Source organism: Carassius gibelio, chromosome B23 (assembly GCF_023724105.1).
Source record: "Carassius gibelio isolate Cgi1373 ecotype wild population from Czech Republic chromosome B23, carGib1.2-hapl.c, whole genome shotgun sequence".
NCBI lineage: Eukaryota > Metazoa > Chordata > Actinopteri > Cypriniformes > Cyprinidae > Carassius > Carassius gibelio.
The window spans coordinates 11,414,647-11,427,415 of NC_068418.1; the positions used below are offsets into that span (position 1 = coordinate 11,414,647).

A 12,769-nucleotide genomic window follows, 5' to 3' on the forward strand; every position below is an offset into this window, starting at 1 on the left:
GCTTACCTATTCTTATCTGCCCATGAATGTTTGTAGTTCAGGGCTCCAAACTAAAAAATCGACTTAGGAGCCATAGGCTCCTATAAGAAAAAAACTTAGGCGCCAAATGATTTTTTTTTTTTTGTTAATTCATGTTCAGTAGTAAGTAGTAAGCAAGGTATGATAGGTTCACGTGCTGCTTGAACTGAGGCACTACTCGCGATCGCATCGAGTTAAAAACATCTCAACTTTTCAGAGTCCCGCGAGCGCGCACTGCAGGTCATGTGACAAGAACCAACCAATCAGCTTCATCCTTTCCAGTACCAAAGTTGAAAGCTCAGCCAAGATGAAGGAACAGCTGGTCATAGCTGTATATGGATAGCCATATTTAAATAAATTTAGTAACAGAGCTGCTGCAAGCGATTTTTAGTGCTGCAAATCCATTTATCCTTTGCTGAAATGTACGCGTCTTCATGGAGAGAGCAGGTCATTGTTGCTTAGCAAAGGCAGACGCCTCAGGAGCGCTTCTGCCCAAGCGCATTGAAAAGGAGAAAGCGGCACGCCTAGCGTTTTCCACGCGTTTTTAGTAGCGATATCTGAACAGCCCCTTAAAGAGCATCAAAACTGTATTTATTGTTTACATTTTGTTATGAATTTTGAATAATTTTAAAGCTGATACTTTGTCAATTAAAAAGTAACAAAGCACAAAGCGATGACTGGACGGCAAGTGTACTTCATATAATTAAGTTCATGCATTAACAGAATACAGCATGGACTAAGATCTTGTTAAGAAGAAGCCTTATGATTATAAACGAGAACTGCTAACGATATTGCCAATATCCACACAGATGACAGCTTTACTTGTTGTAGTTTGTTCAAATTATGCATTCACTCAATGCGCGAACATAACAAACGATGTGAATGCAAAACAATCAGGAAAAAAGGCATTACATGCAATTTTTTAAGAGATAATATGTAAATACATAGGCCTAGTCGCCATTTTAGTCACAGTTTGGAGCCCTGTAGTTTGTAGCAATGTACCTGTAAAGATTTGACAGCTGGTAAGCATTTTTGATATTTTTATCATGGTACTTCCAGTGTGGGATTTAATATCCAGTCACAGTACAAAATCATATTGATCATATTTTACAATCTTTCTGTTGAGTTGTCACAGGCTACACACAAAGACATGCATACAGCACGACCAGTATAAGCTGGATCTTTTAAAGGGATAGTTCACCCAAAAATGAAATTCAGTCATTAATTACTCATCCTCATGTCATTTCAAACCCGCAAGACTTTCATTCATCTTCAGAACACAAATCAAGATGTTTTTGATGAAATCCGAGAGCTTTCCGACCCTCAATAGACAGCAACACAACTGACACGTTTAAGTCCCAGAAAGATAGTAAGGAAATCGTTATAATAATCATACAATAAATGTTAGTTGAACCACTGATGACACATGAACTATTCTAACGATGTCCTTACTACCTTTCTGGCCTTTAAATGAGGTAGTTGTGTTGCTATCTATGGAGGGTCAGAAAGCTCTCGGATTTCATCAAAAATATCTTGATTTGTGTTTTGAAGATGAACAAAGCTCTTACGGGTTTGGAACGACATGAGAGTGAGTAATTAATGACAGAATTTTCATTTTCAACCTCCCCTTTAATATATCATTAAAAAGACCCGTATATTACAAATCTTTCACTAAAAAGCAGTTACAAAATCAACATCTGACTTGCTTGAACTACAGGTTGTCATTCTTTTCAGTGAACATTTGTGTCCTAGATAAAAATGAATTCAGTGTAACTACTGACTGCAATAACATTTAACTGATGTCTTTGCTTTACTCTGTGCACCCCTACAGATCATGGAAATGGCTGGCTGGGTGCTATTGAGAAGTGACAGACAGGAAGTTCCCGTGTCCACGTATCTCGATCAAGATCTGGTGGAGGCTGATCTGAGCGACGTACCCGACGTCTCGCAGGACCTCCACTGGCACGCTCCTCGCTCTTACCTCGGCGATCAAGTGAGTCCAGAGCGATCTGTCATGAATCTTCTACACCTAGGCTTTCTATCCTATATGAGTCTTATTATGACAACATGGCAGCTGCTGGGACATATGTTTCCACCGAGCTTATGGGTTATCCGGTGGTCAGACAGTCAGGGGCCAGGCAGACAGCTGAACTGAATCTCCATCAGATAACTCACATTAATGCTACAGGAAACACGAGGGTCACACAAACAATCTGATAACTCATGCACACCTTGTTTAGGCTGGTGCTAAATGTTGTTGATGAACACAGGCTTAGTGCAGTCTTAAGTTGCTTGAGAAATCTTGTCTTAAGCTGTTTTTGTCTTTTCTTTTCTATGTGTACGTGTAGGTGTCATCCTACGGAGGCTATCTGCGCTACCGCTTGCACACACAGACCATGAGAGGTGATGCTTTTCTGATCACTGAGACCACACGGCCTGACGTTATACTCAAGGTACTACATCAGAGAGTCTTCTTAACTCCAGTTAACCAGGTTAGAAGTCTTTACTCGAGGCCTAACTGAAAGTCTTTGTGTGCAGGGGAATCAGATGACTCTGGTGTACATGGAAAGAGAGTATTCCTCTCCTGAAGACACTCATGAGGGCATCGTTCACCTGGTGGAGGTGAAGAGCTCAAAAGTTTAAAAAAGAAGGCTTTACAAAAGAATTCAGCAGATTGCACAGTTGTTGCAATTCAAGTTTCCTCTTTCTCGTTGCAGGAGAGTTTCAGGCATGCTCAGACGGGGAACTCAGTGTCCCGTGAGGAGCTGATGATGGTGTTGGTCGCGCTGGAGTCGCTGCAGATCCGAGCGCTGCACTCTCAGTCTGCTCAGTCTGTGTCGCTGCGCGCTGCTGTGCTGGAGGGGGCCGACAACCTGCCCTCCGGGCGCCATGCAAACAACGTCGAAATATGTCTCTGCCCAGGACACTATCTAGGAGACTCCTGTCAGGTAGTGTGCTTTAACAAAAAAAAAAAAAAAAAGAATTCATGCAATCAATTTTCTATACTATCATTTAATGCCTCTTCGCTTTAGAGGTTCTGTTGGAATTTTAATAAATAAATCAGTTTGCATGCTTAATATAATGCTTAATATAACATTCTAATATAATGCATGCTTAATTTGCATGCTGGAATAAAATAAAGCTGCTGGAAAAGTTTTGTATTCATGCAGTATTGTAGGAGTTTAAACATTACTGGTTTAAACACATAAAATGTATTATTTTATTTTAAGTTCCTGTTCTCACTATTAGTCAACTATTAACTATGACTCAATAAACTCCTAATTACTGCTTATTAATAATTAGGTAGTTGTTAAGTTTAGGTATTGGGTATGATTAAGGATGTAGAATATGGTCATGGAAAATATGTGATATGTAATTTCTAATAAATAGCCAATATGCTAGTAATATGCATGCTGATAAGCAACTAGTTAATAATGAGTATTGGTCCCTATACTAAAGTGTTGCCAGTTAATGAATTTATTTATCAACAAAGAATATTTTATGTATTTTTTATTTAAAAAAAAATTAATTGTGATTTATACAATTATAATTATTTATGCAATTATATACATTTTTTAATCAGTTATACATTAAAAAAATGTATAGACAAAACTAGCTATATTTAACACGCTTGTTACATTTTCATAATCGCTATCTCTCTCAAGAAGTGCTTTTATTGTTTTATAAAATGGTATATGAATACTTGCAATTCACGTACAAAACAAACAAAAAACAAGACATACAGAAAATGTTTATTTATTACATTTTATTACCCTTCCCATCAGAAATACAGATTAATGGAAAAGAGTGTTGTTGAATTGTGGGTTCTGATATAAATCTCCTTCTCTCAGAAATGTGCTCCAGGCTACTTTCGAGACACTAAAGGGCTGTTCCTCGGGAAGTGTGTCCCCTGTAACTGTAACGGTCACTCTGATGAGTGTCTGGACGGCTCTGGCATATGTGTGGTGAGTCATGTACAGATCACATCACACAGTCAAACATGGACAATATATAGCTATTTCAGATTCCACTGGGTATAGTAAAATGCCGAACTTCATGGAAAACAAAATCTAATAAAGGTTTAAGATCCTGGGAAAGAGCTTTCAAAGTTCCAGATGGATGTTGGATTGGAACACAACTTGGAGTGTTTTCTGAAAATGTAACTCTTCATCCTCAGAACTGCCGTCATAATACCGCTGGAAATCATTGTGAGCAGTGCCTGGGTGGTTTTCATGGGAACAACAGTGTTGATGGCCACGCAGTGTCCTGCTCCAGCTGCCCCTGTCCGCTGCGAGTGGCTTCAAACAAGTGCGTTTGTCTTATTTCATCATCTGTAGCACTAATTTACTGTTTCCTGTTCGTCCCAAAACTTTTTTTCCTAGTCTTTCTCCTGGTCATTCGCTTGAAATGTAATGTCCCAGTGTATTTTTTTTTCTGGTTTCTTTTCTGGTTTCTGCTTTTACTCCCAGTAAGAGCTGATTTTAGTGCTGGATATCCCAGCATGCCTCATTCTCAAATTAAAGGATGTCATCTGTTTGACCTTGTTATCAGTTTTGCCATTCGCTGTGTGGAGAAGCCCAATCATATGCAGTGTCTATGTAGGCCTGGCTATGCTGGATCCATGTGTGAGAGGTAAGTTATGACGCTTATTGTTATTGTTATTTAATCAATAATTTTTTTGAAATTATTTTAACATTTATTACAATTTGCCATAATAATAAATACAAATAAAAATGCAATAAAAATTAATTTAAATAATTAAAATGTTTAAATTATAATAATAATAATTCCTTACATTTATATAGCGCTTTTCTAGGCACTCAAAGCGCTTTATTCCTCATCCAATTATAATTTTCAAATTAAATAAAAAAAAATTATACATTTATACATTATAAAAAATATGATGATTATTATTAAATTGGATAAAAGCATCTGCTAAAATGTTATTAAATGTAAATGAAATTACTGTCATTTAGAAAAGTATGTAAATCAATGAAAATTACCCTTATTTTTACCAAATACAGATGTGCACCAGGCTACTATGGAAACCCAATGGTGATTGGCAGCACATGCCAGCCGTGCAACTGCAATGGAAACTCAGACCCCAACATGCTGTTCAGCGACTGCCACCCTTTGACGGGCGAGTGTCAGAGCTGCATGCACAACTCCGCTGGGCCGCACTGTGAGATCTGCGCCACAGGTTTCTACGGGGATGCCATCACTGCCAAGAACTGCACTCGTAAGACACATTTTATCCAATCTGGATGGTATTTCCTGTATTCAGAGAACTCTCATGATAGTCTTCTTTCCCACCTGTATTACCCAGGATGCAACTGTTCTCCTTGTGGCACTGAACGTTGTGATCCTCACTCGGGACAGTGCCACTGTAAGCCTGGTGTGCTGGGAGCCCACTGTGACCGCTGTGAGGTATGTCTGCTCCTCTGTTTTGTCTTCATCTATTGTTTCGTCTCGGAGGTTGATGGTGATTTTGTTTTGTTTAGGATGGGGCATTTGGCTTTGATACCTGCTCTGGTTGCCGTAAGTGTGATTGTGAAGCAGCAGCGGCGTTGGTTCGGCCTTGTGACCCTGTTAACGGGACGTGTGCCTGTCAGCCCGGGGTCAATGGACCCAACTGCCGCCAGTGTGCTCCAGGTTACTGGGGCTACAGCCCTGATGGCTGCAAGAGTGAGTCAAACACACACATGCACACTGCAGGAATATGGTTCATTGTGAGTTGAATTTATTGATGTATTTGTGTGTTGGTCTGTAGAGTGTGAGTGTAGAGGAGGCCGCTGTGACCCTCGCACAGGAGAGTGTCGTTGTGCTGCAGGTATGACGGGGAAGCAGTGTGACACGTGTCTTAATAAATACAGCATCCCTGTGCTCCATGGAGCGGATGTGCACTGTCAGCGTGAGTACTGCATCACTGGACACACTTCATTCATTCACTCATACCTCATCCATTCGCTCACTCATTGGTTATCAGTTACACTACTGTTCAAATGTTGTGCGTTCTGTTTTTAGCCTGTGACAGCTGTGTGATAGTGCTGCTGGAGGATCTGGACAAGGTGAACGAACGTTATCAGTCCATTGCCCATCAGCTGAGCAGCCTCAATGCCAGCTCAGTCGCCTGGGGTCAACTGAACCGCCTCAATGCGTCCATTCAGGACATTGCTGTGAGTCCCTCTCACACACACACACACACACACACACACACATACACACATGCACACACACACACACATACACACATGCACACACACACACACACACACACACACACACACACAAATAAACACTCTCTGACTCTGTATTAGGACTTTTAGAATTTACTACTGTATTTGTATATGTGTAGCATTATTATTGCAACTATATCTTTATGCCCTAGAATGCCATAAATAACTACAACAGCACACTGGACCAGAGCAGGGACCAGGCCAGCATGCTGGAGGGAGAGCTGCAAAACATTGACTTCGATATTAAAGAGTTAGAGGAGAAGGTGTGAGAAAATATCATCTGATCAACAATTTTTTTTTTTTTGCTGTTTTCAAGCCATCAGTGTGTAAAAAGGACTTGTGTCTGTGTTTCAGGCCTCGGCCACACAAAAGAAAGGCAATGCTGTAGAGGACAGCACTAACTCCACACACACTAGAGCTCAAGATCTGCTTGGATTCATTAAAGGCATCATGGGAGATGTGCAAGGTATGACAAAAAAAGTATCTTATTACATTTACCCATTCACGCACATTCAACTGACAACATATCCGCATCTGCTCAGATATTATACTGCAGATGAACCGGACAGCGCAGAACGAGACCAACGTGATCGAAGAGAACGAACTGGCTGGAAAAATAACAGAGGTGGAGTCCATGCTCAGAGACATGCGCTTCAGGAGCTTCGACTTCCAGACTAAACTAGCAGAAAATGAGCTGGACCAGGCCAACAAGTGTGAGTGATGGGACAGAGTCTATAAGAAACGTCTACCAACCTTTTATTTTGTACCAGCATGGGACTGTCATGCATGTAACTGATCATTTTAGTACCTTTCTAAGCTTATGACTCTATATAAATACTTGATTTTGGATTTTGGTAGCCTTTTTACTGTACTCTTTATAACTATATATTATAAACATATTTTTAATGCATTAAGTTTGCTTTGTAATGCACATTATAATGCATTATATGATCTTGCAAGTAAATATAATCCCAGTTATAATACATTATACTTAAAGGAACAAAAATCTAGAACAAATAAAAATTAAAGGCAGCACTTTTGTATTGCCATTTATAAGTGCTACATGTTTGAGATGGTAGACCTTGTCCTTCACAGTTGTTGTCTCTCTGTAGTGGTAGATCGTGTGAAAAATGAGATTGCGAACCGGACTCTAAATAACGAGGCTTTGGCAGAGAACATCAGAAACAAACTGAACCAGTTCAATCAGCAGCTGATGGATCTGAGAGATGCCATGAACGAGGCCGTCAAAAACACAGCAAACGCCACAGAGGCCAACAATATTAACCAGAAACGCCTGGAGGAGCTGCAGGTATTTATACAAACACATGCACATGCACAGGATTGGAACAAAATACCAACTTTAAGAGACGGAGTTTGAGTCCAAATGGCCACACATCAAAGGAATCTGAATTGGAAGAGGAATTTAATGGAATTGCCATATGAATAAATGAATTTCTTTGTTGTGTTTTTGTAGAATACAGTAAATAACCTGCTGAAGAAGCAGAAGGAGGTGGAGAACCAGCTTCAGATGGCAGAGGATGATGTGACGCAGGTCAACGACCTCCTCTCCATGCTCCAGGACTCCAAAGAGGTACATATGTACAGGAACAGTACGCTTGTGTATGCAGATTCAAATAAAGCATTTCTGTGTGTTCTAAATGAAGCTCACTGAGCTCATTCCTGTACGCATCCATGCTGTGTGCTCTCTATCAGGACTATGAGCGTCTGGCTGCTCAGTTGGATGGAGCGAGGCAGCCTCTAGCGGAGAAGGTTCAGAAATACGCTCCCTCTGCCAGTAAAATCCCCCTGGTGGAAGCTGCAGAGAAACACGCTGAAATGCTGGACCAGCTCGCCAGTAATCTTTCCAGGTACAGTGGTCGACTTACAGTACATTGGGTTTTAATGAGCAACTCTGATGCTAGATGCAAGCAGGGTGACTGATGGATTCCATCCGACATAATTAAAGGCTCCACAAACTTGCTGAACTGAACAAATATTTTACACAATATTTTATATAATTCTTGGGCACAATAAAATGCAATTAGCACAGCAATTTTGTATATTTAACATATTTCATATACAATGATAATTCAAAAATGCTTTACACATAAAAAAAATAACATACAAATTACCATGGAATGAAAAAGAAAAATTTATTTTTAATTTAATTAATTAATTTGGAAGTTAAATTAAAAAAGCAATGCATTCATCATCGATTGACAGGTACATTTTGAGACAGACCTGAGGAAACTATCATGTCTGTTAACCAGCCAACCAGCCAAGAAGAAACATTATTGGCTGATACGATGATCTTAATCAATATATGTCAGCTTGGTTATATAATGCACATTCTTGTACTCTCTATTATTACCTCCTCTAATATGATGAATGCATATTTTAATTGTGGCCTTGTGTTTGTTGTTGTGCAGTCTAATATCTGGTTTCAATCGAGACGGTTTCCTACAGCGTGCTCTGAACGCATCTCGTGCATACACTGACATCTCAAACAGCGTGCTGGAAGCCGAGACTGCAGCTAAGAAAGCCAGCGAAGCTGCTACTGAGGCTCTGGAGGTACAGTCAATGCATGCACATCAATGCATCTTAACTGCTCCAAAAACATGAGGAAGTGACACACGTTTATTGATCTAGAACATAAAGGACAAAGACCTGCCCCTGCAAGCTGCTGCACTGAAGAATAGGAGTAATGAGCTTGTGAAGGAAGCAGAGGAACTGAACAACAGCAGTCAAAGTAAGAACAGCAGCTCGTTCTTCTTTCAAGGTGTTGTGAACCTCGGTCTAATGCAGGCCATTACTTTATCTTTGGCAGGTCTAAAGCCACGTGTGGACTCAATACAGAAAAGTTTGCAGGATGCTGAAAAGAAAAAGGAGAAGATGCTCCAAGAGCTAAAGAAGATTCAGAATAGCCTCAATGTCAGTCGAGGTCAGAGCTCAAAGTCCTTAGTCTTCATTGTGTTCATCGTGATCTAACTCATAGCCAGCTAACTGGCAAATAAATACACTACCGTTTAAAATTTTGGGGGTGGTAAGATTTTTTTTATATTTTGGAAAGACTTATCTTGTGCTCATCATTTATTTGCTCATTTATTTTCTATTTTTTTATGTTTTAAAATGTAATTAATTCCTGTGATGCTCATCATTACTCCAGTCTTCAGTGTCACATGATCATTCAGGAAACATTTCTTTCTATGTTTCTTTGAGATTTGATGCATAGAAAGTTCAAAAGAACATAATTTATTTGAAATAGAAATTGCTTCCTTATAAATGCATTTACTTTCACTTTTTATCAATTTAATGCATCATTGCTGAATGAAAGTATTTTTTTTTATACTGCCCGCAAACTTTTAAACGCTGTTACATATATTGTCTGTCAAGCTTAATTGAATAAAAAGCATGACATAAACATTGTCATTCAAATGTGTTGAAATGATGCAGAAGACATAGCAGAAGACATCGCCGCAGCTAAGAGCGCGGTGGAGCAGGCTAACAATACGGTGGCTAATGTTAGCAACGCGCTGGCTCCGATTCAGAAGCAGCTGGAGGAGTGGCAGAAGCAGTACGGAGACTCAAACGCCACCAGCGACGATATCAACAAAGCCCTCAATGATGCCAATACCTCAGGTGCGTGTGAGGAAGCTGAGTGAGCGTGTGTGATCTTGACTTGCTTTCACATCAACTCCAAAGTGTTTGTGTGTTCCTGCAGTGGCGGCGCTGAGCGACACTCTTCCTCAGCTGATGGAGAAGTTGGATCGTCTGCAGAACACCTCGTTTCAGCCATCCAACATCTCCGACAGCATCCAGAGAATCCGACAGCTCATTAAACAGGCTCGCAACGCTGCCAACAAGGTACAGCTCTTCAGACGTCTCAAAGTGTCCCCAGTTTTTCCCCGCAGTGACTCGACTGTCTGTTCTTCAGGTGAGCGTGTCGATGCAGTTTAATGGTAACTCAGGAGTACAAGTGCGGACGCCCAGCAATGTGGCCGACCTGGCAGCCTATTCATCGCTACACATGTACATCAAGCTACCACGTGCCACACGTACACTGCGCCAAACTGACTCCACCAAACCCCAGTTTGTCCTCTACCTTGGAAACAAAGATGTAAGCCGACCTCCTCAGCCTAATCTAATCTGTACCATTATAATATGTTGCATGTCATGCATTATATAAAGCTGTTTTGAGTTATGCGTGATTTATTATACACAGTATGTAAATATAAACACGTGTTTGTGCTGTATGTGCGTTGTAGTCCAAAAAAGATTATATGGCAGTGACACTGGAAGGATCAAAGCTGCGCTGGTACTTCAATGTGGGAGAAGATACAGCGCAGGTGCTAATGACTGAGGACGTGAGCAAGGATTACTTTAACAAAATTGTCCTGGAGAGGTAGGAAACCTGCACACCATCATTACCGACATGTATCTGTGGAGCTTAGACTTCACTGAAATTATATTCTAGCTGTATTTCTACTGTGTTTGTGTATTCTTTGCGTGCAGGACTCTACAGTACGGTCAGATGGCAATGTCCACAGACTCAGAAGAAACTAAAATATTTAAACAAAGCATGGAGGCAAAAGAAGGAAAAGGCCTGCTCAACTTACCAGCTGAGGAGACTGTGTTTTATGTCGGATCTTATCCCAGCACATTCACTGTGAGTAAAGCAAAACCCATATCTATGGAGCAGGATATAATAAACAGTTAGGGGTGGGCACTTTTGACTTGAGCCAATAAAGTCGTGGGGAAGTGGCCTAATGGTTTGAGATTCGGACTCGTAATCCAAAGATTGCAATTGTAGAAATGGGAGTGAATGTAGAGCAAGGCACCGAACCCCCAACTGCTGGATGACGCACCTTCATTCACTTCCATTAAAGAAAAGTGAAGTGGCCATTGTCCCAATTGGGCGCTGCCATATTGCGTTGATTTGGGACAAGAGTCTACACAGTAGAGAGCAAAGTGGAGCCGCGTCCCGCCCACACTCCCTCAGAGTCGATCGCAAACACACGCCCCTGACCCTTTTTTAAATTAGCCTGACTGGTCTGCTGATTTTTCGTATAAGAGGCTTCAGTTGGTGCCTCAGTTCGCTCAGAGATGCTTTCAGTCTCAGCTGTCAATCATGATGTCACATTCCCATTTTTATACCATCACTTAACTAACTAAAACCAAACTTACTTTAAATGTAATTATTCAGTTTGTCTCACGTCCCATTAGATTACATGGAGAGGGCAGGGCTTATGACCTATACTGGGACCAGTCACCTAGGGGTGATTGAAACGCAATGGCTTCACTTTTGAGGACTAGTGCGCCACAATTAGTAGTATCAATTATGAAAAAGATTGATTAAATTAAAGCAGGTTTACAGTCATAAATAGTGTCATTTTATCCAGGTCAATTCAGTTCAAGTGTTGTTTTCCTCCAATGGTGTCAGTGCAGTCATGTCAATAATGTTACTTGATTTTAATTGTCTTTCAAACCCAACCAAGCAAACCAAATGCGACCAAAACTCAGCTGGTATAGAATTTGCTATTTTTGTCATTCATTTCAAAACATTTTCTTCCAAAAAAAGTCACAATCTCTTTCTCTTTTTCTCAAACACACACAGCCTCCAGTGGATCTGAACATGGCATCTCCTAACTTCTTCAAGGGCTGCCTGGAGTTATTAAGTCTAAATGAAGAACTAGTCAGCCTCTATAACTTCGAGCAAGCCTTCCAAATGAACACCACAACTGAACTCCCTTGTTCACGGTCAGAGAGCTTTCATTTATTATTTATTAAATCATATATCTGTGTTAACCTCTTTGCGAGAGTGCATTCCTTGTAAAATCTCTTTGTGTGTTTAAACAGGAAGAGGCCAGCAAATACGCCCGAGTGGGTGGTTGACGGAGTGTATTTTGATGGTTCGGGCTATGTTGAGGTTTTGTTCGAAACTGTGAAGGACGACCGTGTGTTTGAGCAGCATGTCAAACTCATCTCGCAAAATGGGATTCTCCTGTTGTTCCAAAGACAGGTGAGTCTCGGACTGCAAAACGTAGGGTTTGCTATTGTTTCACACGTTATCATGTGTTAATATCTTTCTTTTTTCTTCTCAGGATAAGTATGTGTGCATAGCTGTGCAAGGAGGTCTTCTGAAAGTCCTCCATAACCTTGAAGGAAAGTTGTCTAGCTTAACTGACCCACAACAAGAGTCCAAAATTAAAATCGGTAACGCGCAGGCAAAATTTGTGAGTAAAATTCTCTATTTATTCCAGTATTGTCTTGCCTATCTGCTCATCTCTGTAAGTTTTATGATTTGTGTTTGTTGTTTTCAGTTGGATGTCATCTTTCAACTTTCGAAAAATGAAATGTTAGTGAGGCTAGATCGCCAGAAGGTCTACACGCTTTCCAGCGAAGAGCTCAACTTCTCGGGACGATATTTCCTGGGTGGGGTACCAGATGATCAGATGCCCGAGAGGTGACCATGCAGATATTTCCCCAGAGAAGTCATATCTAGATCCACTTGTGCA

At 40.6% G+C, this 12,769-nt stretch overlaps 1 protein-coding gene across 2 annotated transcripts in view; it reads left to right on the plus strand.

Moving 5' to 3' along the window:
* The window catches only part of LOC128011066 (laminin subunit alpha-5), a 69,437-nt gene that overhangs the window by 49,235 nt on the left and 7,433 nt on the right, over window positions 1-12,769 (plus strand). For both annotated transcript variants that reach the window (XM_052593117.1, XM_052593118.1), the window contains exons 38-67: window positions 1,850-2,011; window positions 2,367-2,471; window positions 2,557-2,640; window positions 2,736-2,966; window positions 3,870-3,983; window positions 4,196-4,326; window positions 4,570-4,650; window positions 5,043-5,257; window positions 5,345-5,445; window positions 5,520-5,703; window positions 5,789-5,929; window positions 6,043-6,194; window positions 6,407-6,517; window positions 6,609-6,720; window positions 6,797-6,967; window positions 7,367-7,563; window positions 7,729-7,845; window positions 7,968-8,122; window positions 8,684-8,825; window positions 8,904-9,003; window positions 9,082-9,195; window positions 9,708-9,893; window positions 9,976-10,118; window positions 10,189-10,371; window positions 10,520-10,656; window positions 10,767-10,920; window positions 11,869-12,011; window positions 12,111-12,273; window positions 12,356-12,487; window positions 12,575-12,717. In XM_052593117.1, the coding sequence (XP_052449077.1) occupies window positions 1,850-2,011; window positions 2,367-2,471; window positions 2,557-2,640; window positions 2,736-2,966; window positions 3,870-3,983; window positions 4,196-4,326; window positions 4,570-4,650; window positions 5,043-5,257; window positions 5,345-5,445; window positions 5,520-5,703; window positions 5,789-5,929; window positions 6,043-6,194; window positions 6,407-6,517; window positions 6,609-6,720; window positions 6,797-6,967; window positions 7,367-7,563; window positions 7,729-7,845; window positions 7,968-8,122; window positions 8,684-8,825; window positions 8,904-9,003; window positions 9,082-9,195; window positions 9,708-9,893; window positions 9,976-10,118; window positions 10,189-10,371; window positions 10,520-10,656; window positions 10,767-10,920; window positions 11,869-12,011; window positions 12,111-12,273; window positions 12,356-12,487; window positions 12,575-12,717 (4,304 nt within the window). The remainder of the gene's footprint in view (window positions 1-1,849; window positions 2,012-2,366; window positions 2,472-2,556; window positions 2,641-2,735; window positions 2,967-3,869; window positions 3,984-4,195; window positions 4,327-4,569; window positions 4,651-5,042; window positions 5,258-5,344; window positions 5,446-5,519; window positions 5,704-5,788; window positions 5,930-6,042; window positions 6,195-6,406; window positions 6,518-6,608; window positions 6,721-6,796; window positions 6,968-7,366; window positions 7,564-7,728; window positions 7,846-7,967; window positions 8,123-8,683; window positions 8,826-8,903; window positions 9,004-9,081; window positions 9,196-9,707; window positions 9,894-9,975; window positions 10,119-10,188; window positions 10,372-10,519; window positions 10,657-10,766; window positions 10,921-11,868; window positions 12,012-12,110; window positions 12,274-12,355; window positions 12,488-12,574; window positions 12,718-12,769) is intronic.